Below are 27,042 nucleotides of genomic sequence, written 5' to 3'. Positions count from 1 at the left end.
ACTGATGAGAAAAATTATTGATTCTGCACTGTGATTGGTGTGCTACTGAGATCTAGGGATAGCACACGATCGTTACATCCAGTGGCTTGGTTTAATGGACCACTCTATGCTGTATTCCTAGAAATACGTTTGGGGCTGGGACACCTTCCTTACCTTGAATATCAGCAGTCCTTGTGCTGCTGGTGGGGTAGCAGGCATGCAGTGGGGGACAAGGAATAGCTGCCATGCTGATGAGGCTCTGAAATCTGCTCTCTGCAGCTCTTATGGGGGAACTGGGGCTTTTTATTTACGTTGCTCATCATAGACTTTTCATTCAGCTGCTCTCAAGGACCGTGTGTGTGTTACTCCTTGAGGTTTCTTAGACGGGGCCTGTAACTCTCTATCCATTTTCTCTTTAAATCAATTCGGACTATCTTAGACAAGGAAAACTTGACTCAGTCCCCACACTAACATCCTTCCTGCCCCTTCCACAGCGGCATGAATCTGGGAAGAGTTGAGATTGGAGTTTGGAGCCAAAATTCCTTGCTCAGACTCTCCTCTGACTCAGTAGAAGTATTAACTTATTTCCCCAGCTATGAACGCATACTTCATGCAAGTGGTTTCTGTGCTTGCACTGAGGAGGCAGCTGCAGTGCTCAGCACCCCAAGCCACAGAAAATGCTAACTGTTCCTTTAAAACATCTGCACGGTGACTTTCCTTTTCCCTTGATCCTGCTTCTGGCTGCCATCTTCCTAACAAGGGAGTTGTTATCCAAAGACTTGTTATCCCTCTCTCTGCTGACGACTCGCCTGACAGCTCTGTCTGTATGTAAATTAACTTTTTTTTTGTTTTATTTTTTATCCAGAGGCATTTCGGTTTTGGCAGTCTCATCAAAAAAGCATATTCTGCTTTAAATTACCCCCCTGTTCTCCAAAATGCCTCCCACGCCACGCTTAAAAATCATTCTTTCTTTTTCTGATTGGGAATTTCAGCAACACTTTAGTCTTAAAATAAATGGCTTGTTTGCAGTTGGATACTCCCCGTACGCAGACACCTTTTGTTATTAATATGTGCACATCTGTTTGCCTAATTATTTGATCTCCTGCATGGAACCAAAAGTCATAATTTTTCTAGGAGTCTATGTGAGCCAACTGCAGAAAATCTTCCTATTTGGGGTCACAGCCGCGTTCATTCCTTCGCCTCGTGGGCAGCAGTCCAATGTCAGTCACTTATCATAGATAATCAGTCTCATCAGGTTACTGCGGAGATTCAGCCAATTGCAGACACGCAGAGGGTAAATCTGGCCTTAACTCCAGGCTGAAAGTGGCCTTTCAAAACTAATTTGGGGATTTACAAAACGACAGACAGGCTCTCCTTGTGTGCTGAGCTGCCTGCTCCTTGTTAGTGCTGGTTGGGTGTTTTTTTTTAATTGCCTAGTTAATATAATCTGACACACTTCTAATGGCCCGCTGGTGAGTTCAATAGGGGACTCGTTTTCATCAGGTGCTGGTAATAGGGTAAAGGAGCTTGGTTTAAAACCTGTTAAAGATACAGCAGTCTTTTTTTTAAAAGCTCCCTGTTAGCAACTCTTCTGGAGTCGGTGCTAAAGGATATTAATGTCAGGGCTTGCTTTGCTACCGGGCTGAATTCTGTGTGCTCTTGTGTACATTCGGTAAGTAGGAAATTGATAGCCCTTGTGACAAATCCTGGAATGGGGCTTTGGGATGCAGAATTTCCAGATGCATCTGAGGCAGAATAATTTGGGGCCACGGAAGAAAACCCCACTGAGTGGTGCAGAAACACCAAGAGGATTGTCTCAAATCCAGGTCTTGGTCTGAAAGCAGGGATAGATATATTTCTGACTGTCTCTTTTTGGGGAGAGACTGTCCAGAGGAGAAATTCTCCATTCCTAGAGAGTGTGCAACAGGTGAGAAAATCACTGGTAAGCTGTAGGCTGTGTTTCTGGAAAGTCAGGTAGGAACTAACCAAGTGCATTTTGTCCTTCTGCGCTGCAGTTAAGTATTGCAGCGTCCAGTGCTGTTGAAACATTCATTTCTTTTCCTGATAGAGTATGACCTACTTAAACTTTTCTGAGATAAAATGACCATTTTTCAATTCCTTACGTGCCCCAGCAGCTACTCCCAACTCCATTTCTAATTGAAGAGAAGCTGTTAAAACTGAAGTCAAAAGTAAAAAGTCTCACTGAAAATGAAGGTTTTTAAGGTTAGGTTTTTTTGCTCATATATGTTGCTTCTTCCAAAATGTTAGACAGACTGTTAGACCTGAGGAGGTCCTAGACTTAAAATGTTTCCCATTTGTGTGTGCTTTCAATTTCTTGTTATATGTTTTGACTTAATTCATGTTGCTTAAAAAAACTGAGTATTGCTTGAACTGAGCATTGGTTGAATCTTCTGGGATTGTTCAGTCTGGAAAAGAGGAGGTTCAGGAGGAGGCTTTATTGCTCTCTACAGTGCCCTGAAGGAGGGTGTAGAAAGGTGGGGATTGGCATCTGCTCTCAGGTAACAGTGATAGAATGAGAGATGATGGCCTTAAGTTGCACCAGGGGTGGTTTTGGTTGGATGTTAGGAAAAAAATCTTCTCCGAAAGAGTGGTGATGTGCTGGTACAGGGTGCCCAGGGAGGTGGTGGAGTCTGTGTCCCTGGAGGTGTTCAGGAACCGTGGAGATGTGGTACTGAGGGATATGGTTAGTGGACGTGGGGGGAATGGGTTTGCAGTTGGACTACAGGATCTTAGTGGTCTTTTCTAACCTTAGTTATTCTATGATTCCATGACTGAACTTGCAAGAATTATTCTTTGTCCCTTGCTGTGAACTTCCTTTCTCATGTATCTGAAGGGACCAAAACAGAGCTAGCTGTCAGTCCTCCTTTGACTTTGCAAATAGGGATGGATCAAAGCTGTGGGTTAATTTAGCTTCAAACTAGATATAGTTTAGATACGTGCTTGCATCTGAACTTTGAAATGCAACCTCACTTCTAATTGCAAACCACTCAGGCTTTATTGAGGTAGTCAATGTTATTTCATCAGAGCCTTTGGATTTTCATGGTTTCTTGGCACGTGTATTAGTTAACTGACTGCCACCTGTGCTCTCTGATCCATGTTGTGTGCTTGTTATGCAGTCTCTATGTTTCCTGCCTGTGGGTCCTTGATTGACATCGTTTTGCCAGGGAGAGTGGGCTGTCGTGTGCGCACGGGTGTCTTCAGGGCTTCAATGAGCTGTGGGGCTGCCCCATCTGCTCTGGGACAGTCAAGGTCAGAGGACCAGAAATACCAATTTTGCTTGATATTGAGACTGCACTGCTTTCCTTTTGTGTTTGGTGTTCTGGCTGAGATGGGAAAGCCTTGCTTGTGCCCTCGTATCGCATTGCTATCCCTTTTATTTTCTTTGTGATCACCGCTGGAAATTTTGTCCGATTAGAAGAAACTTTTACCTCTATTAAGCCCCCGAATCTCCATCAAGCATCTGATAGACTGGGCCCTAACGGCAGCCGCTTTACTTCTTTTCAGGCACCATCCATCAGGCTGACAGTGACTGCCGATGGGCCAGTCATATTGTCTATATTTCATACACAAACATCAGGCCTGCTGACAGCACTTTGCACACTCGGAAATTGCTTTTGCTGTGAGCTGAATTTCAACTAGAGCTTTTTTGCTGGCTCCATCTCTCAGTGTTTATGACCCTCAGGAGCAGAGGAACTGCTGTGAATAGATAATGCTGAAAGCACTCTTGTAGCACAGAAGGTTTCATGTCTGAAGTATTTAATGTTTACAGCAAATTTGGTGTTTGTTAATTTGCATTTTTATGCATTCCTTAAAGAACTGTCACCTTATTCTTCTGCTTGTCCTTTGTACAGATGTGTGGCAATTTCTGCTGGGGGGACAGCACTGATGGGGTGGGGGAAAAGAGGAGAAGAGGTGTTAAGAGATGGGAAGGAGGCAGGGTAGAGCTGCAAAGTGCTCCATGGCTCAGGCAGCAAATCTGAATAATGCTGCTTCAGAGGATGGGAAGGAAAGGCATGTGAGCAGTGTGAAGTTACCCTTTTGCACCAGGTTAGAATAATTATGGTAGATAACCCATCATCTGTTTAAAAGCCAAATACACTGCCATATAGGATAAAGATTGTAACCTGGAAAGGATTGCATCTGCTTGTCATTTCCTTCAAAAAGCAAGCACGTTATTTTCATTTCTGGAAAGGACAAGCTATCTGCTAATAATGCACCCCTTCTAGCAGGTTAGTTGTATTTCTTGTCAGTGTAGAAATACAGTTCAGCTCAGCTCTAATTGTTACACTTGTGCTATACGTGAGTTTTCACGTGGGTTGGTACCTGAGGGACAGTGGGTCTGTGGGTACGCTGGAATCTTTGTCTATAGTGCTGCACATGTTTTTCTGGGAGGAAGTGTGTTGTGTTCACCTATCTCTTTGTTTCCAGCTGTCCTTGAGAAAGTTTGTGCTTGGGTATCTCTTGGAAACTGAAGAGTGGATAGGAAAGAAATAAAGATGGCTGTTTAGAAAGTTTGCAGTAGTTTCAGTTGAACTATGGGGGTCACATGGATTAACCTACCCCTGCCAACTGTCCCCCAGGCAATCAGAGTGCTGCAGCCGGCCAGGCAGTTTTATAAGGACTGTAAAGAATGTACAGAGACATATCCCTGTAAAACCATCTCTTACCTGAAAGCTCAATGAGCCATGAAATTCAGGAAAAGAACAGCCATTTCTTGGGAAAACGTAATGTTAAATGTCCCAAAATTAAACTCCAAGCCAGTATATTTTTGATGTGCAGCTTGAGTAGCCTGTGTTCAAGGGACATTAAAGAGAAATTGTCAGAATAAAAATCCCATGTTAACAGGAAAAAAAAAACAACAACAACAAAACTCAGACTTTTCTTCTGTCACCAGGAACAATTTATTTTATGTGTTGAAACCTAAAGATTTAAAAAGTATTATTTATTTTTTCATTTATCCTAATGGCTTTATTATTTTTTTCCCCACCCCTCTGATCAGTTTTCCAGCTTGGATTGAGCTGGAGACTCAACTTGTCAGTTTGTCTGCATACATGCACTTGATTTTATTGTCATACTCTAGCTCAGTATCTTCTGTTTTGGTAGCAAACTATAAAGGATAATGTTTATCTCTGTGTTCTTTTTTGCACAGCCCAGCTGACATTTGTGTTAGTGATTATTATTTTTTTTTCCCCTACCCTTTTGTGCTTTGATTTTTAAATGGAAACTGAATGCTGTGCCTATAACTTCTTGACAGGGTTAAAGAAGGACACTTCTATTTCAAAAATAATTAGACTATACGAAAACTGTGGGGCAAAACTGATTTTCAAGAGACGTTATTTTATTGATGATATATTGTGTGACCTTTTGTTTGATTATTGTTGAGATATGGGAATAGAAGGAGTATTTCCTGCATTGATTTAACCTGAGGTACAAAGCATTGAATACAAGTAAGGGCAGTTCTTAAGTACACAGCATCTTTCAAACAACAGGTTATCCGGATATTCCTATGATAATAACTCTTGTGCTTCCCTCCTGAAACACAATGAATGCGAGTTGTGTTGAGGTCTGTGTAATCATGGGTTATTTGTAGTACAGCAGTTCCTGGGAGCTCCTGTTCCGATCAGCATCCCATTGAATTTGCACTGCCATACACTATGAGCGAGTGTCTTCCAGGAGGAGGTTGTGATTTATGAAGATTAGACAGACAAGCATTCTACAATCCCCGTTATAAAAGTGAGAGCGGAGGGGAACTGAATGACTTGTTGAAGGTCAAATGCAAAGTCCGTGGCAGAACAGAGGAATCAGTGCACATATCATTTCGTGATATGGAGACTTCCTGCCCCTTCCATCTCTGCTGGCTGGGGAACAGTGGAGCGGCTTCCTGAAGCACTGCGGCAGGAGTACAACCTTTAGTGTGTGATAAATGAGTCAGGAACCAACCACAGAAATCCACAAAATATCAGAGTCCTGAGAGATACGCTTCCAGGTAGCTGGCGCCTTGTCCTTATCACAAGTTGAGTGGAATAGAGCCAATATTATGTGTTTATGTTGGGATATGATTTCACTACAGGAAATTTGGTGATGTTCTTGAGCCTTATCTAGCTGTAGTGTGAAGGAAGAGGAAGGATACACAGCTATTATATGATGTATGTTATGATGGGCTGTACGAACGGAGAAAAAGAACACAACCACTTAACTCTTCCCTTTGATAAATCTTCACATGACTGCTAGACTATAAACAGTTCTGAAGCAGTAAAAGAAGTGCTTTGTGATGGTTTTTATCAACTTTGAAGCTCTCTTCACAGAGCAATAGGTGACTTTTGGTAGTCATGGGGACTCTGATTTTCAGAAGCAACTTGCCTACCATACTAGGTAGCATGAAGGTCTAAGGCAGGTCCCTTTTGATGTAGAGGATGTGTGGCAGGTTCCGCCTCAACAGAGAATCTCATTAGGTATTGCTGGAGGGAAGTGACACAGTCAAGAGGCTATTCAACCCATTTCTTTTCTCTTACCATGTTAGCCATTGGGAAGCAATGTTGTTTTGTTGTTTGTGATCTTCAGGGATGAGGTGGTGATCTCAACCCTATTCTCTGGGTAAGGAAAAAGAGAAAAAACATTTTTAGGTTCGCTCTCCCCCTTCCTCAGCCTTGGTGTTTGGAAACTATAAGGGACGTTCAGAAAGCAATGTCCCTTATTTTGTTATGTTGGCCCACGATGTCAGAAGTGGATGCTGGTGGTATGGCAGAAGAGGCTGAACCTTCTCACCAATATCCCATTGTGACAGATGGCAGCAGAGGGGCAGTCTGGCAAAATGGCATTTGACATGGAAGGGCGTATGAAGCAAAGGTGTGACACTGAATTCCTTCATGCAGAAAAAATGTCACCCACTGACGTTCATCAATGCTTGTGAATGTTTATGGAGACCAAACAGTGATGTGGGCACAATGAGGCAGCGGGTGGTAAGTTTCAGCAGCAGTCCCAGTGACAGTGGTCATCTCCACTGGTGCAGATTTTTACAAGCATGGCATGCAGGCTCTTGTACAGTGCTGGTGAAAATGCAGAGCTAGTGGTGGTGCCTATGTTGAAAAATAGTGTTTTGTAGCTGAGAATTTGCTTTATCAAATAGCGTTGTTGTACTATTTGTATCTTTTGTAGTTTCTGTGGAAATAAATAGGAGGCATTACTTTTGGAGCAACCTATGTATTTCCTCAGGCCCTGTTTTAGTAATATCAGCATCTAGAATGTATATCTGAAACAGGTGGAAGTCCCATACAAACCGTGCTCCATATAGGAACATTGGGTCTTTACGTCTCCCTCTTCCTTCTGCACATTTATCTATGTACGTACAGTTATTCCAGTGATTCTTTCAGGTTATTCACTGCAACACTTCTCTTTTATTCCAATAATTTCTAATCAGCTGAGATCATGTAGCAAATGTATGTGGAAACTTATTTTTGCTCTAAATAAAAAGTAATAATTTATTTCTATGTCAAAGGGCAATTTCTGTCTTATTACTAATCTTTGTATTTTCTTCATGACTCTACAATAAATGACAATAAGTTTGTCATGGAAGGGAGACCTAAACAGTGTGTAATTCCCAAGATTTCATCCCCTTGAGCTTTCCTGATTATTGATACATTCTGTCAGTTAAGATTTACATCATTGATTAGTGTGATTTAGAGTGTCATGGCTTCACATTCTTTGAGCCTCTCTAGCAAAGCGAGCAATTTAAAGTCATTGCATGTGATACGAGATTTTCAAAGCAGTAATTCAGCTGCAATGTTATGTATGATCTAGCATTTACTGCCTACCTACTATAACAACTGGCAGTTTATAAACTTAGAGATTAAAATGATGAGAGCTTTAGAAACTCATATAAAAATAATGAAGTAGGATGTGAATGCCTATGGTATTTTTTTTCCTGCAGTTTTCTTCAGCATTCTCAGATATTTGGCAGATATTGGGGATGTTCACAGCTGTGTGCCCTATCCATGAAGTGCAGATGAGCCACAATAATCAAGCCAGAGTTCAGAGTTGAAGGATTTCTACATGTCTATCTCCCAGATAATTCTGTGCAATCTGAATATCTGCCTCTCTGCAGTACATCTTTGTCTGAAGTATGAAAGTGAACAACATTGTTTATTCCCTCCAAGCCTCATAGTTATTTAGAATATCACTGGATGTGCTATTGTCTGGGGCTTAACAGCGCTGCCACTGATCACAGTCAGAAACAAGATGCTGGAGTGGGTGGGTTTGAGGTCACGCTTTGTCAGACAACCTTTAAATTCACAGTTATGTCCATGCTCTTTAAGAACTGCACTGGTCCTTCCTGTTCTTGCCACTGGATTCAGATTCTCATAGTCCAGAATTTTCATAATGGAAGTTGTTTAAAGGTTGTCTTGGCCAGAGCTCTGCCTTGGCTTAGCAGATATTACATTACTATTGTTGCCAGAGAACTAAAATTTCCCCAGGTCCTTTCACGCAGCCTATCTGTAACATACCTGTTGACATGAAAACAGAAGTTTTAAAAAAAATGTAATTCATAAGAAAAGTCTAATTATTTGTGACATTTCATCCATCATGTCCTAAGCTTCTCCAGAGGAAAGTAGTAACATTTCGTCTCCTTGACAGCAAACAACACATTGACGGACTGAAAAATGTTCTGCTATATTTCAAACTGCAGCATTTATGAGTAAAGAGCAAGTGCAAAATAAATAGCGAGACTAAAGAGCAGGAACCCACAAAAGTAGGGGGCAGAAGCTTGGAGAGCTTTCTAAAAGCTTTCTCTTAGTTTAAAAAAAATAAACCAACAACAAAACAATCCTTCAAAAAATAACCAGAGCCTCTCAGGGTAAGCAATCCGTTGGATGGAAGCTGTAGCAATATCACTCAGCCCAATCTTCATCGCCTTTCGTAAGCGCTCCTGAAAGGAAATGCCTTGTGTGGACTTCGCACAGTTCATGGAGAGCAGTAGGAACAACTGAAGACAGGTTGCAAATAGGCTTTTAGGCTTCCCCCTGCTTCCACCCACAGCACTTCAGGACTTTAAAATGAGTGCTTATGTGATCTAAAGGGCAGAGAAGAAGAGCAAGGCTATGCAGCCTGCCCTCCTTGTTTTTGTTTTCCCTGAAAATGATACCTAAGCCCCCAAACACTGCTGTTAGTTCATACCAAAAGTAGCTTTGCTTCTGAATGTTCTTTCCCTGAGGAGCTCATCTAGCTAATTCCCCATACTGGCATATTTATCTCTGTCTGTTCTCTCTCCATTACTGTGAGGCTTTTTTGGCGACCAGCTGGTCACGGATGACCCATCTCTTCCTGCATGGCTCTTGTAGCCCTGCTTCCAGGAACTGCAGGTCTCTCCCCACTTCAGCAAAAAGAGGATCTCTATTGGTAACTCACATTCCCTCATGCATGTGGATATTTAATCCCTACTCTTTTCCTTGGTGCTCTGAGACCTCATGTCTGTGACACATTCTGTTTCCATCCATCGATGGACTGTGAAGGTCACCTGTGATGGCATGCAGATACAGCTCTTGACTTTCCATTCAAACCCTTATGCTGTGCTGTTGACAGATCTCATGTTCTCCAAACGCAATTCAAACAATCAAACAAACACTGGGGACAAAATAAAAGTGCAGTGTCCCAAAGCAGACTATCAGTCGAATCTTCCGTCTCAGAAGCGTAATGAAGAATAGTAATGAGGTGGAGAATTTTGATGTTGTTTGGATATTCTTTTTTTTTTTCTGATGTCTTGTTTTAGAAGAAATCTTTGCACGCAGATGCTGTAGAACAGTATCTCTCTTTTAACTCTGGAAATCTGCAATTGTTCTTTGAGGGAAATGCAGGTTTATGCAGACATTCCTACTCTTTTATAGGGTGGAGGCTCTTTCATTTCCATTCTTTTTCCTTTTGTGTTATGCACACACACACAAAAAAAAAACCTCAGGAGTACATCATGAGCCGAACTGTATTTTCTGTTTATTGCCACCAGGTTAATAACAGTAATGGTGCGAGGAGAAAATGAAGTGTTATGTAAAATCCTGCATTGCAGATTTTGGTGCTGATGCAAAGAGCTCAATAAAGTGTAACACTTTAATCATGGAGATAAAAATCACACAGCAGCTTCACAGTCTTCCAAGATGCAGAGCCTTAAGACAAAATAGAAGTGGGAGAGAAAGAGAAACTGACGATATTATTGAGTTCCAGAAAAGTTAGGGAAGAAAACAATCCACTTACTTTTCCCACAGTCCTTTGATTCAGACTCTGTATTTACAAGATAAACAACTGCAAATGTGTATATGAATTTCCTGGTATTAGAGAGAGCAAAATGCCACAGCCTTGCACACAACTCAATGACATTTACGGGAACTTGAAAACATTTTAAAAAGCAAAGCAAATGACTCCCCCTCTCCCTGCCAAAAATGAAAAGGTGTAGCATGGTAGGATGGTCTGTATTTTTGTTGGTTTTTTTTCCAAGTAATCAAGTGGCCAAGCACTGTGTTAACTATGGTGGTCTTGAGTACATATTCAGCATGCTAGCACAGAAGATGGCTCAAATGTGGCAGGTGCTTATACTCCATGTATCTTTGGTCTCTGTATTTTTGAGCTGGTCCACTTGCTGTGAGGCAACTGACATTCTTCTTTGAAAAACGTTTGCAAAAGAATTGTCTTCCCCACAGCTTGGTTATTAAAAAGGATATAAGAATATTTGCTGGGGGGAGAGGGGGAAAAAGGCAAAAAAACCCTTGGAAATACTTCATCTGGGGGCAAGAAGAATGCCTCAGATGACTCAGATCTGTCATGTAGCTTTTCTCCCAGTAACTGAATACAGAGGAGCTGAGTACATAGAGGGGATTTCTGTAGTGAGCCTGTAACCTGACAGGTATTTCTGCACACCAGAGTGGTGCAGTGCCAGCAGAGAAGTAATTCCAAAGAAGTTACATATTCAGTGTGAAATGTAATTCACTTTTAGGTGATGCCTGACCCTTTGGAGATCAGTTGCCATTGCCTTGAGGAGCACAGCAGCCTGATGAGTCACAATGCAGTACACGAGCAGACAAGCAGAAGGGAGATGGCTGTACCTTAGCTTTGTTGCTGAGTCTCCACTGGCCTTGCCCTGTCCCAATCCCCGTGTGTTTGCAGCTGGTTAGAGCTGCCTGTTTCAATTTATTGCACAGTTATTCCCTTGGGTAAGATTCAAGGTTAATTCAAGGGCATGCTAAACCTTGCTGGAGCTGGAAGGTAACCCAGAAGGTTTAACGTTTCCACCAGCTGTGATAACCATGTGCCTGAGTTAGGGACCGCTGACTGAAAATCTCCTACAGAGACAGAATCAAGCATATGTATTACTGTTTTTTGGTAACTGATAAACTCTGTCATCACTGCTTACCCATGATATGCCCATCATAAAGTCTGTCCAATTACATGGCTGGCTTAATCCATATAGCATGAAAGCTGACATTTTATATTACTTTATATCCTCTTGTCCAGCTGAGTTCACTTGCATGGAATTAACAGATGTCAGATTTGGACATTATGGGCATAGATGCTACAGAAGTGTGTGCAAATACACCAGCCCTTGTAGACTGTTAGAATTGGTCATGGTAAGACATGGTAAAGTAGGATATGTTTCACAGGATCCCATAATATTAAGATCAGGATTGCTTCAAGCTGACATCACTCTGGAGGATAAAATTGTATCCTAAGGGTTTTTCTGAAGCTAAACATTTCCGTGTCCATGAACAGTAACTGTTTTCCTATAGTGCATTACAATATTCATTACCCTTTGATGGAGTTGTATTGATGGTACACTGATCTCAACATTTTCTCAGTGTTATACATCATATTTGGGTTAAAATACCAGGTAGGTTTTAATTACCTGTGTGTCTGGAAAGACTGCGTACCTGGTGGCTGTGAGCTCATTCATCAAAGTGAAGGGACAGTGGTTCTGGGAAACCTGCCACATTGTGTCAACAGACTTTGTTTGCTTTTGAAGATTGCAGGCAATTGAATGGATTTGAAGAGCTGCCATCTGAAGTAAAGAAACAAATAAAAACAAAGTCCTATGGGTGTTAGAAAACAAACAAAATAAGCAAAATCCACATCTGTACAGTCTCCTCCTTGCAGGGCAGGCCTCAGCCCAGGTGTGGGGCCTGGTGGAGGTCATTTGGAGCCTCTGCTCACACCTCTGGATGCCCAACCAAAGGAAACCAGGAGCACAGGTAGGACCCACCCATGCTAGGTATTTGGCTGGAGTGGGGCACAGGCCTAGAGAAGGATTCACGGGGTATCACAGGGATGGATACAGCTGTAAAGACCTGAACTTGGAGAAGGAGGCACAGAACATCTATTTCTCGGGCTGACTCCTTAGAGCTGGACAGATGGTCTCAGGGTGCTCAGAGAGGATGCTCGTGGTTGTTTGAGGAGAAATCGGAGGCAGGTTCTTCATATGTAATGGCTCTCCCACTGACTCACTTTTAACCCTTTTGTTTCAGGATAAGTTTAAATTCAGAGTGGAAAATTTAAGATATTCTCAATCCTTTGTATTTTTCTTATCCTTTGCACATACCCCTTCACACACTGGAGATGGAGGGGCCAATGCCACAATGGACAAACATTAGAATATACTTCCCAATAGTAAGGTAGTGCTAGGAGTAGCGTCCTGGGAGACTGCAAACACTGTTTTCAACATTAAAAAGAGTAAAAAAAAGTTAGTATTTCTTAGTGCTGGGTACGTAGTGATAGCACTCCTGCCTACTGGGCATTTAGATTGCACGTGTGCCTTTCCCAGCCATTTATGTACTATTTCTTCTGCTTTTACAAAATACTGCCAGACTATTTCTACGATTTTTCTTTTCTTCTTTCTTCTTCATTTGTTTTATATGGGTTTCTCTCAATATAACACACAATAGGGAGTTAAAAACAATTGATGTAAAGCTCCACAAAATGGTGACTGGATGTGTGGTTAACCGTGGTTTTAAAAATGATGAGGTTTCTTTTTGTCTGTATCCATTTAGCACTATGGATCAGCTCTATCTAAGGAAAAGCCAGAGTGGCAATCCAGCTCTGGTCTGAATGAGCTGCTGTGGTACATCATCTGTTACTGCTAGGGTGCTCCAGTGAGATAAACTGGTCAAAAATGGTGCTGCATCTTTCCATGGACTGGGATGGCATTCTCTGAGCATGTTACGTACCAGTGTATTTGTTTGATTGACTCTGGTTAGAATCAGTACTCATTTTCCTTGACAGGAAGAAATGGAGGAGAAAAAAGAGTTAATTGTTGATGAGTTTTAAGGGCCATCACAGTATTTGTCTCCACTTCCATTATTTTACAATACCTTTAATACTATGCAATTATGGACTTGTTCTAGGTCTTCTTATTTTCTCTTACAAGCAGTCCACCTCATGCCTTGAAACATCCACAGTAGTTCCAGCAATGAAACCTGTGCTATTGTACCTCTGAAATCTCTAAAATTGCAGTGATTTTCAGTTGGATAGTGACCCACTGTACATCTGAAAATGTAGATGTTGCTCTCAGGGAGCTATATTTGGCATAATTTGCTCCTTGGGGACAGGGCACAATGAGAACACAACTTCTGCTGGTCTCAGCTGTTGAGTAAATCCCCATCAGGCCTAATAGCCAGTGCTCCTTTCCCCTTGATCAGGTGGGCTTTGGTCATTGCTGACTAGAACATTGTTCATTTAATGAATAGCTCTCAGAATGCAAAATTCTCCTGTTATCCTTCCATTTAGGAAAATTGAGAGTTTTTAGTCTTTTATACTCTGCATTCAAGAGATGAGAGGGAAAAAACCACCTAAATGCCTCCATTTAAATGTAAATTTTGACTTTTCACGTCTGACTAAATAGGGTGTTTGTTTTTATAAACAATATATATATAAATAAAAGCCATGGAATTGAAAGAATAAAAGCCTTCTCTTGTTGATATTGATGTATTTTCTGCACAGCAATCTTTACTCTCATCGTGTTATGTATTTTTCTGTTTCTTTTTCCTTTAAAACTAATTTTGCTGTGAGAACAAGAACAGGAGATCATTAGGAGGAAATACTCTGATGCTGGCTTGTGCAGAGAAAACATGCCATCTGCCTAATGTGTTTCATCTTGTGTCAGCCTAATATGTGCTGTTTGGGTTTAACATGCCAGTCGCTAGCCTAGAAAGAGTTCAAGCAGCAGCTCTGACACATAACCTGGCTAGGGCTCCAAATCCTCCCTGCCTTTCAGGGACTGCTTACTCTGAAGTAGGCCACAAAATTCTGGGCAGAATGTGCAATTCCCATCACTTACCGTGTCCTCGTATCAGAGTCAACAGATATTTGTGCAAGGAATTTAAGTGGTTTGGGATCATAGAATCATTAAGGTTGGACAAAACCTCAGAGATCATCCAGTCCAACCATTCTCCTGCTACCGGTATCGCCCATTAAACCATGTCTGTATTTTCAGCCTTCATCATGTCACTCTGTCAAGAAGCAAAAGCAAAGACCCAATCTGAAAGTGGGCTGGTCAAGCTGAGGGGCTGGTGGTTGAGGATATGATGGTGTCTCCCCAAAGGCAAATCTCTACAAGCTTTTCCCTTCTCTGCTATTTTAGAGAAGAACTGGAGGAGCCATGTGGTGTACTGTCATGCAGATACACATACTTGAGTCCCAAATGCAGGCCAGTCACAGGGCTGAGCCCTCCTCACACTGAATGGACAGGTGGGTACTGGACTATTCTGGACTCTTGGTATCTGTCCCTGCTCCAGTGTGCAGTATGGACTTGGCTACCTACCAGGATAGTATGCATTTTTGAGACTCAGCACTGTCATCTGCACTCCTCCATGGCTGGGGTTCAGAAATGGGCCCTTTTTCTTTATCAGATATTTCCTTCTTCTCTTACAGACTTTTTGCCTGATAAATGGATGGCATATGTATAAGCTGGGTAAATGTAGCTGGACATATTTCGTTACACTCTGTGTAATAAAGACTTCGCTTATTTTGTTATTAAGAAAAGAAGTTGGCAGATAGCTTTAAATGTCTGCCTAAGGACAAATGAACTGAGTTTTGTAGATAGCTGTTTTTTTTTTTTTTTTTAATAAATAAATAAATGGGAAGATTTTTATGTTGATAATAAAAATAACTAATGCAGAGCTTTTTCCACTAGTGCCTGGAGACATGGGCAGATGTGAGATTTTGAAGGGATAAAGAAATGAATTCTGTTGGCAGGTAGTTGCTATAAAAATGACTGTCCTTCCTGCCTCTTATTACAGACCAACATTAAACAAATGAAGAGTTTCTGAGAAAGCTAATGATGACAGGATCAGGTTCCAACCATCAGAGATAGCAGAAACCTTCTCCCTTCAGAGAAATCTGAAGTTGAAGGGAAGAAGTTCTTGGGAGAAATGGGAGCTTTATTAAAGTATACTTCTGGACTTTCTCCATTCATGGTGTGATGTGTGGTAGCATGGAGGGGACCAAACTGCTGGGGAATATATAAAGAAATAGAGCAAATTCACCAAAAGTTTGGTTTGCCCATGAGTTGTCTGCTGAAGTTTAATGTGATTACTTTCTGTCTCCAGAGAACTTTCACTAAGCTGTCATGTGTGTTTGGGTTCTATCTTGTTTTTTTTCGTCCTTTGGAATAACAGGGTAAACCCTGTGGCTTTTCTCTGGTTCCTCTGGCTATCAGAGCCTGTGATGTATCTTTGGGAAGGGATATCAGCTCTTTGGAACCATTTTGATGCGTTTTTTGACATGAAGAACACGGGGCATGTGTGACTCCCCTGTATTTCCACTTGAGTTTCAACTAACAGACGGCTAATATGTTGCATCAATAATTCATTCGTAATTCATTCAGTTATGGAGAAATGTCTTATTCTGAAATGTGTTTTGTTGATGTTTCCAGCTTTTCAGAGGGAGATGTGCTGATTCTTTCCTTGTATTCAAGTATTATTCTGTGTTCTAGATAAGGATTGGATCAATCTGTGGAGCGATCATAAAGCAACAAATCAGTATGCAACATTAAGAGCTACTAATATTGCTGACCAAAGAGTGTCAACCATTTTTTGTTGGGATTTTATATTTATGCAGCAAACTAGACCGAGGAAAAATGGATTATAAGACAGCAGCCAGTGAAAATTAGAAAGTCAAATTTGTCTGACTTCAGATCTCCAAACCTAATTAGAGCAGGAAGCTGGCTCCTTAGCCCAGTGTGGGAAGAAAGCATCACTTTTGATCCTACTTGCTAGTGATGGCCAACATACTTATGATAACTGATATACTGATAACAACATATTTAGGGTTCTTCTGTTACCCAAGCTTGACAAACCTAAATGAAACGGTTTTGCAGAGCCAGTCGGCTGAAGTAGTCAGTATAGTGTATCATAAATTGGCTAGTCAGTCTGGTGTTTGGGGACTCAACCTGAAATCAGTATGTGGACCATCAGTGGTGATGGTTTAGGAGACATGGTTTACATAGTTTAGGAGATAAAAGATCAAACACTGATCTGATATACCCATATACCCATAATTCAGAGCAAATTGTCTTTTTGGTCCATTATAAAGCACTGATTGGAAAGAAAGAAGAAAACAAGTTTAACTTTTTTTTTTTTAATTCAGATATGACTTTTTTTTACCCCCCCCCACACACTTATAAAGATACATATATTCATGCAGAAGAAACAGCAGACAAAAACACCTACATCTCTAAGTCAACCACTGTGAGGGTCAGCAGCTGCTACTCTCTAGGGTGGGAAATACCCTTCTTGACAGCTACTATGGTTTTGTTTGGCTCTTCCCTAGGGAGTACTCTTCAGATTGTTCCTCTGATTACTTCTTATACCACTGTGCCGAATTTTGAGTTCCAGATGTTTTGTGAGACCTGTGTACTCTTTCTCTAGGAAATAGTAAAAAAAAAAAAAAATATATATATATATAGTGGTCCCCAATACATGCTTAGAGGGCATACATTTCCTTTGAGATCTTATGGCTTTACTTATAGCCTCCATCAGCTGCTTTGCTGTTTGGTTTGATGGGCAGAACACAAGATGGTGCTGCCTGCAGCAGCACAGTTGCCTATCAGCCTGTGTGGGTTGGGGAATATTGGAGGAAAAAAAAATCAGATGCATCTGATGCTGCTAAGTGCCTTGCAAAAGGCATGATATGTTGTGCTTTTAGTCATAAGGGCAGATCCTTCCAAAGTGACCATTACATTTTAATTTTTATAGCACTGTACAGGTAATAAGTACCACTGGATGTAAAGCACGGAGAAAGTGTTCTGCAGTTTGATGTGAAATGCTATGCTGATCTGCAAGGGTGAGCTACCTCTGAGTCTGTAAAACTCAAGAAAACCTATTCTACCAGCTGAGAATTAATCTTGGGTCAACAAGAGAATGTAATGGACAATTCTTTCTTTCCTTCTTTTTTTATTTGTTAGCTTGCTGTTCCTCCCCCAGGTAGCTATGCCTGGTATACAGTCCCTAATCTCTTTCAGTGTCCTTATGTTTCTGTTTGTCAGCGTTCACTTTTATCTCCTCCTCGGATATACTTGTCGCTGGCCTGAGTGCAAGTAAAGAAAAGAAAGAGGCAACTTTCAGAGGAACAGAATAAGACTAACAGCCATGGATGACTTCTACTTGTGGTGAAGCTGTGCCAGGAAGACAGAGAGATCGTTAGTTTGCTTTTCAGCTGTCCATCACGAGCAAAACACATGCACAATGTCCATTTGTAGCCTTCCTGTTGCTTCCCAAGGAAGGATAGCCTTCGAATGACACATCTCATGTCATTTCCTTCTACAAGTTTGCAGTTTGCATACAGATATATTTATCTCTTTCTAACTCCACACTGATCCATCTATGAGGGCTGTTCTGAAAGTAATGCCTCCTATGTTATTATGTTGTCCCATGATGTGAGAGGCAAATGTTGGTCATATGGCAGTAGAGGATGAACCTTCCTGCCAATATTCCATTACATACTGTTGCAGTGTGACAGATGGCAGCAGAGGGGCAGTCTGACAAAATGCCATCTGACATGAAAGTGAGGATGAAGCAGAGGTGGGGCACTGAATTCTTCTGTGCAGAAAAAAATGGCACTCACTGACATTCATCGACTCTTGCTGAACATTTATGGAGACCAACCAGTGGATGTGAGCAGTGAGGTGGTGGCGTAGTAGGCAGGAAGTGATACTCAGGCTTCTATTAGAAATTTCACATGTGTAAAATAAGCCTTTACCTTTGATGTCCAGGTTCTAGTGATCATTGGTTTAGAGGCTTCTTGAGCTAAAAGCTTTGTGTATAATGCAGGACCTGCCTTCCAGTAATTTGTCTAATCTCTCTTTAAAGTGGCTTACACTGTAGAAATACACATGCTTTTCATGAACAAGCAATGCATTAACTTTCTAAGAGCTACAAAAGTTATATTCTGCAATGTACATTAAAGTCTAAATGGAAAATAAGAACAGTGATGCTGCAACAAATACAAGGTCTATTTGGCTCAGTATCCAGTGGCTTATTGTGGATACTAAGGGACAGACTGGAAGAATAGCACAAAGCTTCTGGCAACATGTTATTTGAGGATTTTCTGATCAAGAGTTTGCATTCACTTCTTTGTGTGAGATGATGGAATATTTTTCTTTGAATTTATCTAATTGATCTTTGTGTTTTGGACAAAATCTGGTGGCAGTGATTTGTGTGGTATAACGTAGTTTTAAAAGTACTTTATTTTGTTTGCCTTAGGTCTCTGCCAGATGACTTTATATTCTGCCAGCTGTCGCTTATTTAATGAGAAATAATGAGTAATGCCATATATTATTTGAGAGGCAATAGAAGTTGGCCATTAGAAAATTTGATTTGCTTACATGTATTTTTGCCCAACTGGATTAGTCTCTAGGAAATTAGGGGACAGCGAGTCCTAGTTCCTTGCCATTGCTTTTGAATCTATCTTTGCCTTTGTAATTGGAGGAGAGCAAGGCAATGTCTTCTGTCCTTATTTATGTACTTGAAAAGTAAAGACTGCGTACCTCGGTCAGAAGGTTCTGTGAGGGTATAATTAAAAGGTATTTGTAAAACAGAAAAATATTAGCACTGCTAAGAAGTGAATAGTTGAACAGGAACTCTTGAACTTAATATAGCTTCAGGTGTAAGCAGCAGCTAATGAAGCCTGAAGACATTACATGCCTTGCCCTTGGTTACACAGCAAGCGACAGTCTAAGGAAAAGTACTAAAGAGTATTAAATTCCCTGATACAGCTATTGGGAACATTTCAACTGAGAAAACTTTAAGAAACAGAGAAGAGTCAAACTGGATCACCCAGTGACAATGTGGTCGTTCAGATATTTCTGTTTTGTAACTCAATTTTCTTGCTGTTAATTGCCAGAATGACAATGCTGTCTCAACTCTTTTTTTTAAAAAAAAAATTTCCTTCTATTTTATATTGTTCTTTCCCTTTCCCAAAAAGCTGTTGATTCTTTTTGCCATAATTTCCCCCTCCCTTTTCCATAAAGCTCTCTTTCTGTACAGAGCTTTTCTTGTCTGTTGCATACAAGTGAGCATAGCAGGATTTCCAACAGGGCATGCAGTGGATCCAGATCTTGTAGGGCTTCTGTGTCAACAGGTGCAAAGTACAGATGTGCAAGTGAGGTCTGAGATGTACAGGGCCAACTGAGATCATCAGCGTTTAGTGTGAGGTAATGGCCTAGTACCCACTTCAATCCCAATGCTTTATTCTTATTATGCAGGCTACTAAAATCTTCAGAGCTTGCTGAGGTCAAAACCCCTGTCTCTGACTGTATTTGCATGTCTGTTCCTGTATAAAGGAGACAGAAAGGATGTGACAGAACAATGACTATCCTTGTTCTGAGTTACCCTTCACATTTTTTGGCTGGAGGTCAGGCCTAAAATCCAGAAAGAATGTATCTCTTGATTCCTATTCATCGAGGGTAGAAATTATACAAGAATTTCCTATGCAGCCGACCCAAAAATCTTGTCTAAAATTGAACTGAGTCTTAAAATTGTCTCTTTGGCCCCTTTCTAATTTAATATGCATTTGAACAGAAGTTGCTTCTTGCTAGAGCCTTTCACCTCCAGGTCACCCTTTCAAATCCAATTCAGCCCTGTCGTGACCAAATGTTACCACCATCTGACGGCTCTTCTTATGTCCTGTGTGAATTGTTGGCTTCCATCCCGTCGCTGGTGGACAGGTGCCTGAACTGCAAAAACTGCCAGAGCTGACACTAACTGGAAGTCTCTGCAGAGGGGTCAAAGAGTGAATCAGCCTGGCAGATGAATTAACACTTAGCTTGTACTCACGGTGATGCTTTATACCTTCAAAGTGCTTTACAAACGTCAGCTAATCCTCAGGAGGTGTTGTTATCTGCACTGGCAGGTGAGAGGAACAAGCAGATAGAGAAAGAAACAGGATCAGAATATGCAGGTTGCTGACTGCCCAGTCTAGAGCTAAAACTACATGTTTAGCTCCTTTCAGCCCTACTGATGGGCATAGCACAGTAGGCTTCAACATCATTGAAGGGGACCCTAGGTTATTCTGCAATAAAAGCATCCCTCTCTTTGTAAGACTGGTATGGTGATAGCAGTGTTGTTGGACATGCCATCCTTTTGCTGCATGAATCCATGGAGCCAACAGAAATCTCCATCCTCTTTGACTCATGTCAGATCGTGCCTATTACTAAGAAGTATCATTCAGATAGAGAAATTGGTGTGTAATCAGATGGGTAAATAACGACTTTTAAATTGCAACTGATTTGGAGTAGTCCATTCTGTAAAACAACAGCTCTCAGAACATTATTGAAACAATCTGAAAAAAATAAAGGAAGTGTCATGAAGAACTGCTAGGAGGTCATACAAACATTGATGCACCACTGATTTTGCAAGCTGTTTTCAGGAACACTTAAGACATTTTCAGATTGTGCCAAGGTGTCAATAAAAATAAGGAGAAACTGACTTCTGTGCTTGATGTCAGTAAGAATAACAGTATATCTAAGCTGGCATATTCCCCTTCACTGGAAGCAAGAAGAGGAAATACTTTTTTTTAATGTTTTTAACCTTTAGAAGATTTTTAAAAATAGTAAGCCACTTTTCTACTATTAATTTCTTATGTAAATAATTGCTGCCGTTGCCATGGTATTGCACAATGGTAAATAGATCACCATGAGATGATGAATGGAAGGTGAAAGATGAGGTTGCCCCTATGGTTACAAAGGGGTAGTGGCATGTCTCTGAAATAGTACCTCTAATAATGCATGGCTTCGACGTATCATCTGCAAAATTGGAGAAGACACTGTGGGCGTCACTTGCTCCAGAGGTTATAGAATCAACTTATTTATTTATTTATTTATTTATTTATTGTGAGGATTTATGCTGGCTTTATCAGATTAGTGGAGAAATATGGAAGAAGGTAGATGTAAGAAAAATGATTTGGGTACAATTAACCTCATCCAAATCCTGAAATTTCAGGGGAAGTTTGAAAATATGAATCATAGCCAGACAGCCCGAATTTTGCCTGATGTTCCCTTGTGTAGTCAGCGATAGATGAGTGTTGTACATCCCTAGAGTGAATCAGGGCACTGGGTAGAGTTTCCTGTAGCTGAGAAGGCAAGGACTGATGGTTTCTTGCTGAATGTTGGCCGCTGAACATATGATGCTGAATGGTCAGTTTTCCCTCATTTTTCTTATTAGCTTGTTGTGCTTATGATTTATGGTGGCACCTGCAGGAGCTGCCAAAATATTATCATGGGGTTTGTATGGTACATACCTGAAGACGTATATGTCTGAGATCTTTGCACAATTTTCTTTTGAGAGACTCTGAACCTGAGGAAACTTCAAAGAGCCGGTCTTCTCAGAACTTCTGAATCTTTTCTGACCAAAAAAGGACAAACTCCTTATGTGGTGCCAACTGTTATATGTCTGTTTGCTTCAAACAGTGACTGAGCAGTAAGGCAGGAAAGTCTGCCTGGAGGCTGTTATGTCCTCAACAATAATAACAAGCTATGGTTTTAATGTCTTGCATAAAACATTGCAAGGAGTTTATCCCATCCCCTGTATGATATACTGGACTAAAGAAAGCTTCGGGACTGTCTCTAAACCAATTGCTATGTCCAAAAATTAATAATATCCATATTGGAGTGACAGCTGGTGGACAGAGATGGCTTTTTCCTGCATTACTTACCTCTCTAGTGGCCCATGTTCTGGGCTCAATGCATATTTATCTTTTTATTACAGCTTTTATTGATTTTTTTTAAACTCTGTTTCCTTAAGAATCATAATTGTGCTGTTCAAAAATCTAACTTTGGTCATATTGGCACTGGCTATTAACATCATACTTTCCTTTTGCTCCTTACTGACCTTCCAAAGGCATTTGACAAATGAAATAAAAATGCAGACAAGCGAGAACGTTTTCTTAAAACACTTCACATGGTATCACGCACCAGTTTCCAGTTTCAGTGCTACTTTGACTGTTTCACATCGTAACAATGAATATGAGCTTTCATTCTCTAACCATGGTTTCTTTCATTTTTTCTCTCCCTAATTTATATTTGTATTTGTCAAGCTGTCAGAAGTTTTATTCTGACCCAAGAGAACAGTGAAAAGTATGTGTCATAAAGGCAGGGATTCAAATAAACTTTGGAGCAGAAATTTGTTCGCTCATTCATTTACTCTCTTTTTATGTGGTAAGCATCAAGAAGAGGCAAAGACCGTTCTTTTCAAAGGAGAGGATGTTAACTGTTGTTTTCGAGGAAGTGGGGTTCAATCGTTGTCAATCTAGTGTTTTGACACACAGAGGAAAGAAAGAGCAGGTCTGCATTTGTTTTCTCCAACTCTGTATGCTCGGGTCATCCAGGTAATTATAGCTTTACTTAAAAAAGAGAGCATGAGAGAGAAGCTCTCTGCTGTTGCTTGTAAGCACAAAGAAAAGACACTTGGGGAAATTAAATTGATAGATGACTTTTATAAGGCATCTGAATCATTTTGCATTCCACCTCTAAAGCAGAAAATGATTAGTTTAATATAATGTTGTAGGATGTAACTTGTCATCTCTCAGAAGGCAGAGATGGCAGCCAGAAATGTTTGAGTTTCGTTATTCATTATTTTCTGCTTAAAAGCTGAAGCAGAGTTTGAGCCACATCTAAATTTATTCCCATTCTCGCTTGTAGATGCTACTGCATTAGAAACTGGAGCCAGGATGGGTTCTGCTGAGTAGATACTGTCAGATGTCTGTGTGGTTCGACAGTGGATAGGATCGGATTATGTTCTAAGTGTATTCATGTCTGCACATTTAAACAGACATGTACATTTACTGACTTCATTTTCCCTTTCAAATTCTCCATATCATTGTTCAGGAGAATATCCCATTTCTTCTGCAAAACATGTTTGCAAACAAAGGTACTACTACTCAGGGACAAACTTTGAGTTAATATACTAGTGGTGGGCTGTTATCAACCATGTGTAGGCCAGAATATCTCTATGCCTTTGAATAAAGAGAATTTTTCCATTAGGAACTCATGTTATATTAACAGTGGACTGAGTCATTCTGTTCCATAATGGAGAATGCTCAAGATATTTCCTTTTGATTAAAATAACGAATGTGATCTGAAGAAAAGAAATGTGAAACACTGAAATACTGTTCTGCTCACACACAGCAGTGTCTGGGAGCAGTGTATCTAACTGGCAATTACTCTAACAATCTTTAACAACTTACTGAATAGAGTGGACCATTGAAAATTTGGACTATATTTAGTGGGCAGGAATACGTGAAAATGAGATTTTATATGTTCACTAGAAGGGTAAGGAATGAAGACCAGAGAAAAACAGTTCAAGAGTGACTGTTGGCAGACTTAAGAAATGACTCTTGAAATATGTTGTAATGAGTGGCTGGATAAATGTGTTTGATCACTTGTCTAGGGGATGAGTTCTATGTTGAATGTCATGATTTCCAAATGAGCAATCTGGAAATTTAATCTTTAGGTCAAGGCAATGCCTGTGCAGGACAGTGTTCACTCAAATAATAACTGGCTTAAAATGGTTTTGATGATCAAGAAAGATCTTCAAAGAAACTTCAGCACTCCCAAGAGATTGTCTAAAATTCTCCTGAACACCTTTATCAGTAATCTTTTAGTAAGAATCCTAAGGGAGTTTGGAAAATACTCTATTGATACTGTGTAAGGGTGGATGGCTTGGTCAAATGAAAGCTAAGCTGAGGTTCCACTTAAACATATTCCACAGGTGTGGGTTTTTTGCCAGATAATCACAGAATCACAGAATTAATAACATATGGAAAGTCATATTACTGATCTGTGCTTCTGTGCATTTGTTTGTTTCTTTTGGAAACAATCTGAGAGCTATGGATGGAGAAGTATAATAATATGATACCTCAGCGCAGGTACCTCACCCTAATCTAAGCCACCGCTTTTAATTGTGGTGTTTAAGACACAAATGATACTAGTCTATTGTACATCTTACTGTGCTTCTCAATTACTTTATATTAATAGCTATGTCCCTATGAAGAACTCTTTCTAGTTGTTCTACAATAAACATGTCTTAGATCACTGGCTTCTTTGTAGAGGACATTCATGCTTTATAAATACCCGCTGCAACTAGATTATCTCCTCACTTCAACATTAAGTCACTGTTTTAAGACTCCACAGCACAGTCAGTTTTATGGTGATATAGAGTTGTACGTTTGATCTCAGCAAATTCTGTTTCTGATGGGGATATTATCTTATGGGGAAAAAAAAAACAAACATTATTCAATCTCAGTTTTTAATTTGTGTATGTTTGGAGAGGAAGAAAATCATATGTGGTGTTTCATCCTGTCGATGCTAATCTTTCTCTTTAGTGCTATATCTCCAAATTGCAGATGTGTGCTTTATTGGCCTGTTGCTCCTCTACAGCACAGCAAAATGTTTTGGCAGTAGCAGACAATTTATTGTTTTAGAGTCAAATACAATTAAGTGTTTCGTTTCCTATGAAGCATGGTCAGATATTGATATTGCATTAGCCGAAATCTTAACATTGGAGAGGCTTAATAAGATGCAGTATTACTCTCTCTAGGCTGTTTAATTAAACTAAACATTCACTGTGTATTGTACATTGGTTTTCTGCCAAGGGAACGTAAATCTGTATCATATTAGTATCACATACCAAATGACATTCTCCCCCTATTAGAGACTCTCTAGAATAGCTGACACTGCTGTCACATGAACTGTTTTTGTAATACATTCAAATGCTGTGTAGCTCAGTATTCTCCAGTAGCCTGAGCAAGTTTTGCATGCAGACCAGATGTGTCTGGAGAGCTGCACATTGCGTTTTACTGGCAAGGGTTGCTGTTTCCCTGTTGGCTATTGAGGGGTATGAGGATAACTGGCTAAGAATTGTAATCCCCAAACTCATCTCCTCCATCCCACCACTGGGATCTGTGTTTTTGGGGCACCTCTTGCTGGCCCGAGGGTGGCCAGGTGTTAGAGTAGATTTGTTGCTGTCTAATTGCAGAGCACTGGTCATTAAGGACTAGAGTTTGGGGTACTCTGGGCAATTCAGTGGCTGTTGTACTGTGGGCAGTAGAAAAAAAACCTCACTTAGTTGATGTGAGGGCAAAAATGTCTGTCTGGACATTTCAGCAGTGTTTTCTTATAGAACCTTCTGGTATTGCGTGGCCAGTCCCAGATAGGTATGGCAACAGCAGGCACTTCTGTGTTAGGGGGTCCTGGGGTTTGTTCTTTTCTGAAGCAACAGTGGATGCAGAATCACATAGGGAGCTACAAGCAGAGAGGCATTCAAAGTACTTGCTTTTAGGGGTTTTTTTCTGTTGGATACTACAAAGCAGAGTAAAACAAATTTCCATGTGTAAAGTAGGATTAGAAATTTGTGGTATTTGTCTTTATAAACTGAAATAAACTGCATGGGAAATCCTGAAGAAAGTCTTATTTACACAGTTTAGAGCCTGTCTTTGCTGCCAGGAAGGATATATCTGTGTACTGTAATGCACAGCCATGCAGCAATTCCTTAACAATCTTGCTCTGGAACTGGAAAGTACATATTTTTATCAGTGGCACTGACCCTGTGGCAAAGCAAAGAATAATGCCTTAGCTTTATTTTGCACATTATCCTGTGCTGCATAAATGTTTCAGCCTGCTCAGGACAGATAGAGAAATGTCTGTCAAGGTTCTGTAAGAAGGTGTGAATGGCTGGCTGCACTAATACAGTGTCTTTATCATGGCTCTCTGGCACTAGCACCATGGATATATTTGAGGATGGCAGTACTAGATTTACAGAAGGCATAACCTACATACCATAGTTATGATTTATCTCATGTTGTGGTTTTTGTGGTTTTTTTTTCCCTTAACAGAAGATTAACTTGGAGTTCTACATTGACATCCATGCCCACTCCACCATGATGAATGGCTTCATGTATGGGAACATCTTCGAAAACGAGGAAAGATTTCAGCGACAGGCTGTTTTCCCCAAGCTACTCTGTCAGAATGCTGAAGATTTCTCTTATGTAAGCAAAAGTTCTCTTAATTCATTTGTGTGTGTGTGTCCAGTTTATTTTTGTTGATAAACTTCTAATTTAATTGAATTGTGCTAATCTTATTTTAATATGAATATAGGGCTATTCAAAATTTTAGTCATCATTAGCCATCATCTTTTCTCTTACCTTCTCCCAAGGTGTTAAGTTGTGATCTCATGTATTGTTATCAATGTGTGAACAGAAGCAGGTTCTTTGTCTGCCATGTTATAACCTTTGGTTCTCATTTATTAGTACATTTAATTTTTATCAGAAGATCTTTTTGATCTAATTGATTAGGTTTATTGTTTCAGTGTTTATATTACATTACACTGACAAACTTTTGACTTGTGTACTTTAAATAACGGTATAGTATCAAGTAGAGGTTAAGAAAATAAACAACAAAAGAGGTTAGATAATTTTCTGTTGCAAGTTGTGACAAGGGTTATGTATGCTTTTAAAATTATTTGATCCTACTACGGAAAAATGTTTTGCAAGAAAATCTACAATTGTACAATATATGTCTTGTAA

The 27,042-nt window shown here is 40.3% G+C and overlaps 1 protein-coding gene across 1 annotated transcript in view; it reads left to right on the top strand.

Moving 5' to 3' along the window:
• Positions 1–27,042, top strand: part of LOC110402371 (cytosolic carboxypeptidase 6-like) — an 865,976-nt gene that overhangs the window by 742,591 nt on the left and 96,343 nt on the right. The window contains exon 11 of the mRNA XM_021404385.1: positions 26,353–26,505. Coding sequence (XP_021260060.1) covers positions 26,353–26,505 — 153 coding nt within the window. The remainder of the gene's footprint in view (positions 1–26,352; positions 26,506–27,042) is intronic.

Source organism: Numida meleagris, chromosome 7 (genome assembly GCF_002078875.1).
Source record: "Numida meleagris isolate 19003 breed g44 Domestic line chromosome 7, NumMel1.0, whole genome shotgun sequence".
Lineage (NCBI taxonomy): Eukaryota > Metazoa > Chordata > Aves > Galliformes > Numididae > Numida > Numida meleagris.
The sequence above is the reverse complement of the archived record's forward strand: the minus strand, read 5'-3'. Positions and strand labels throughout refer to the sequence as shown.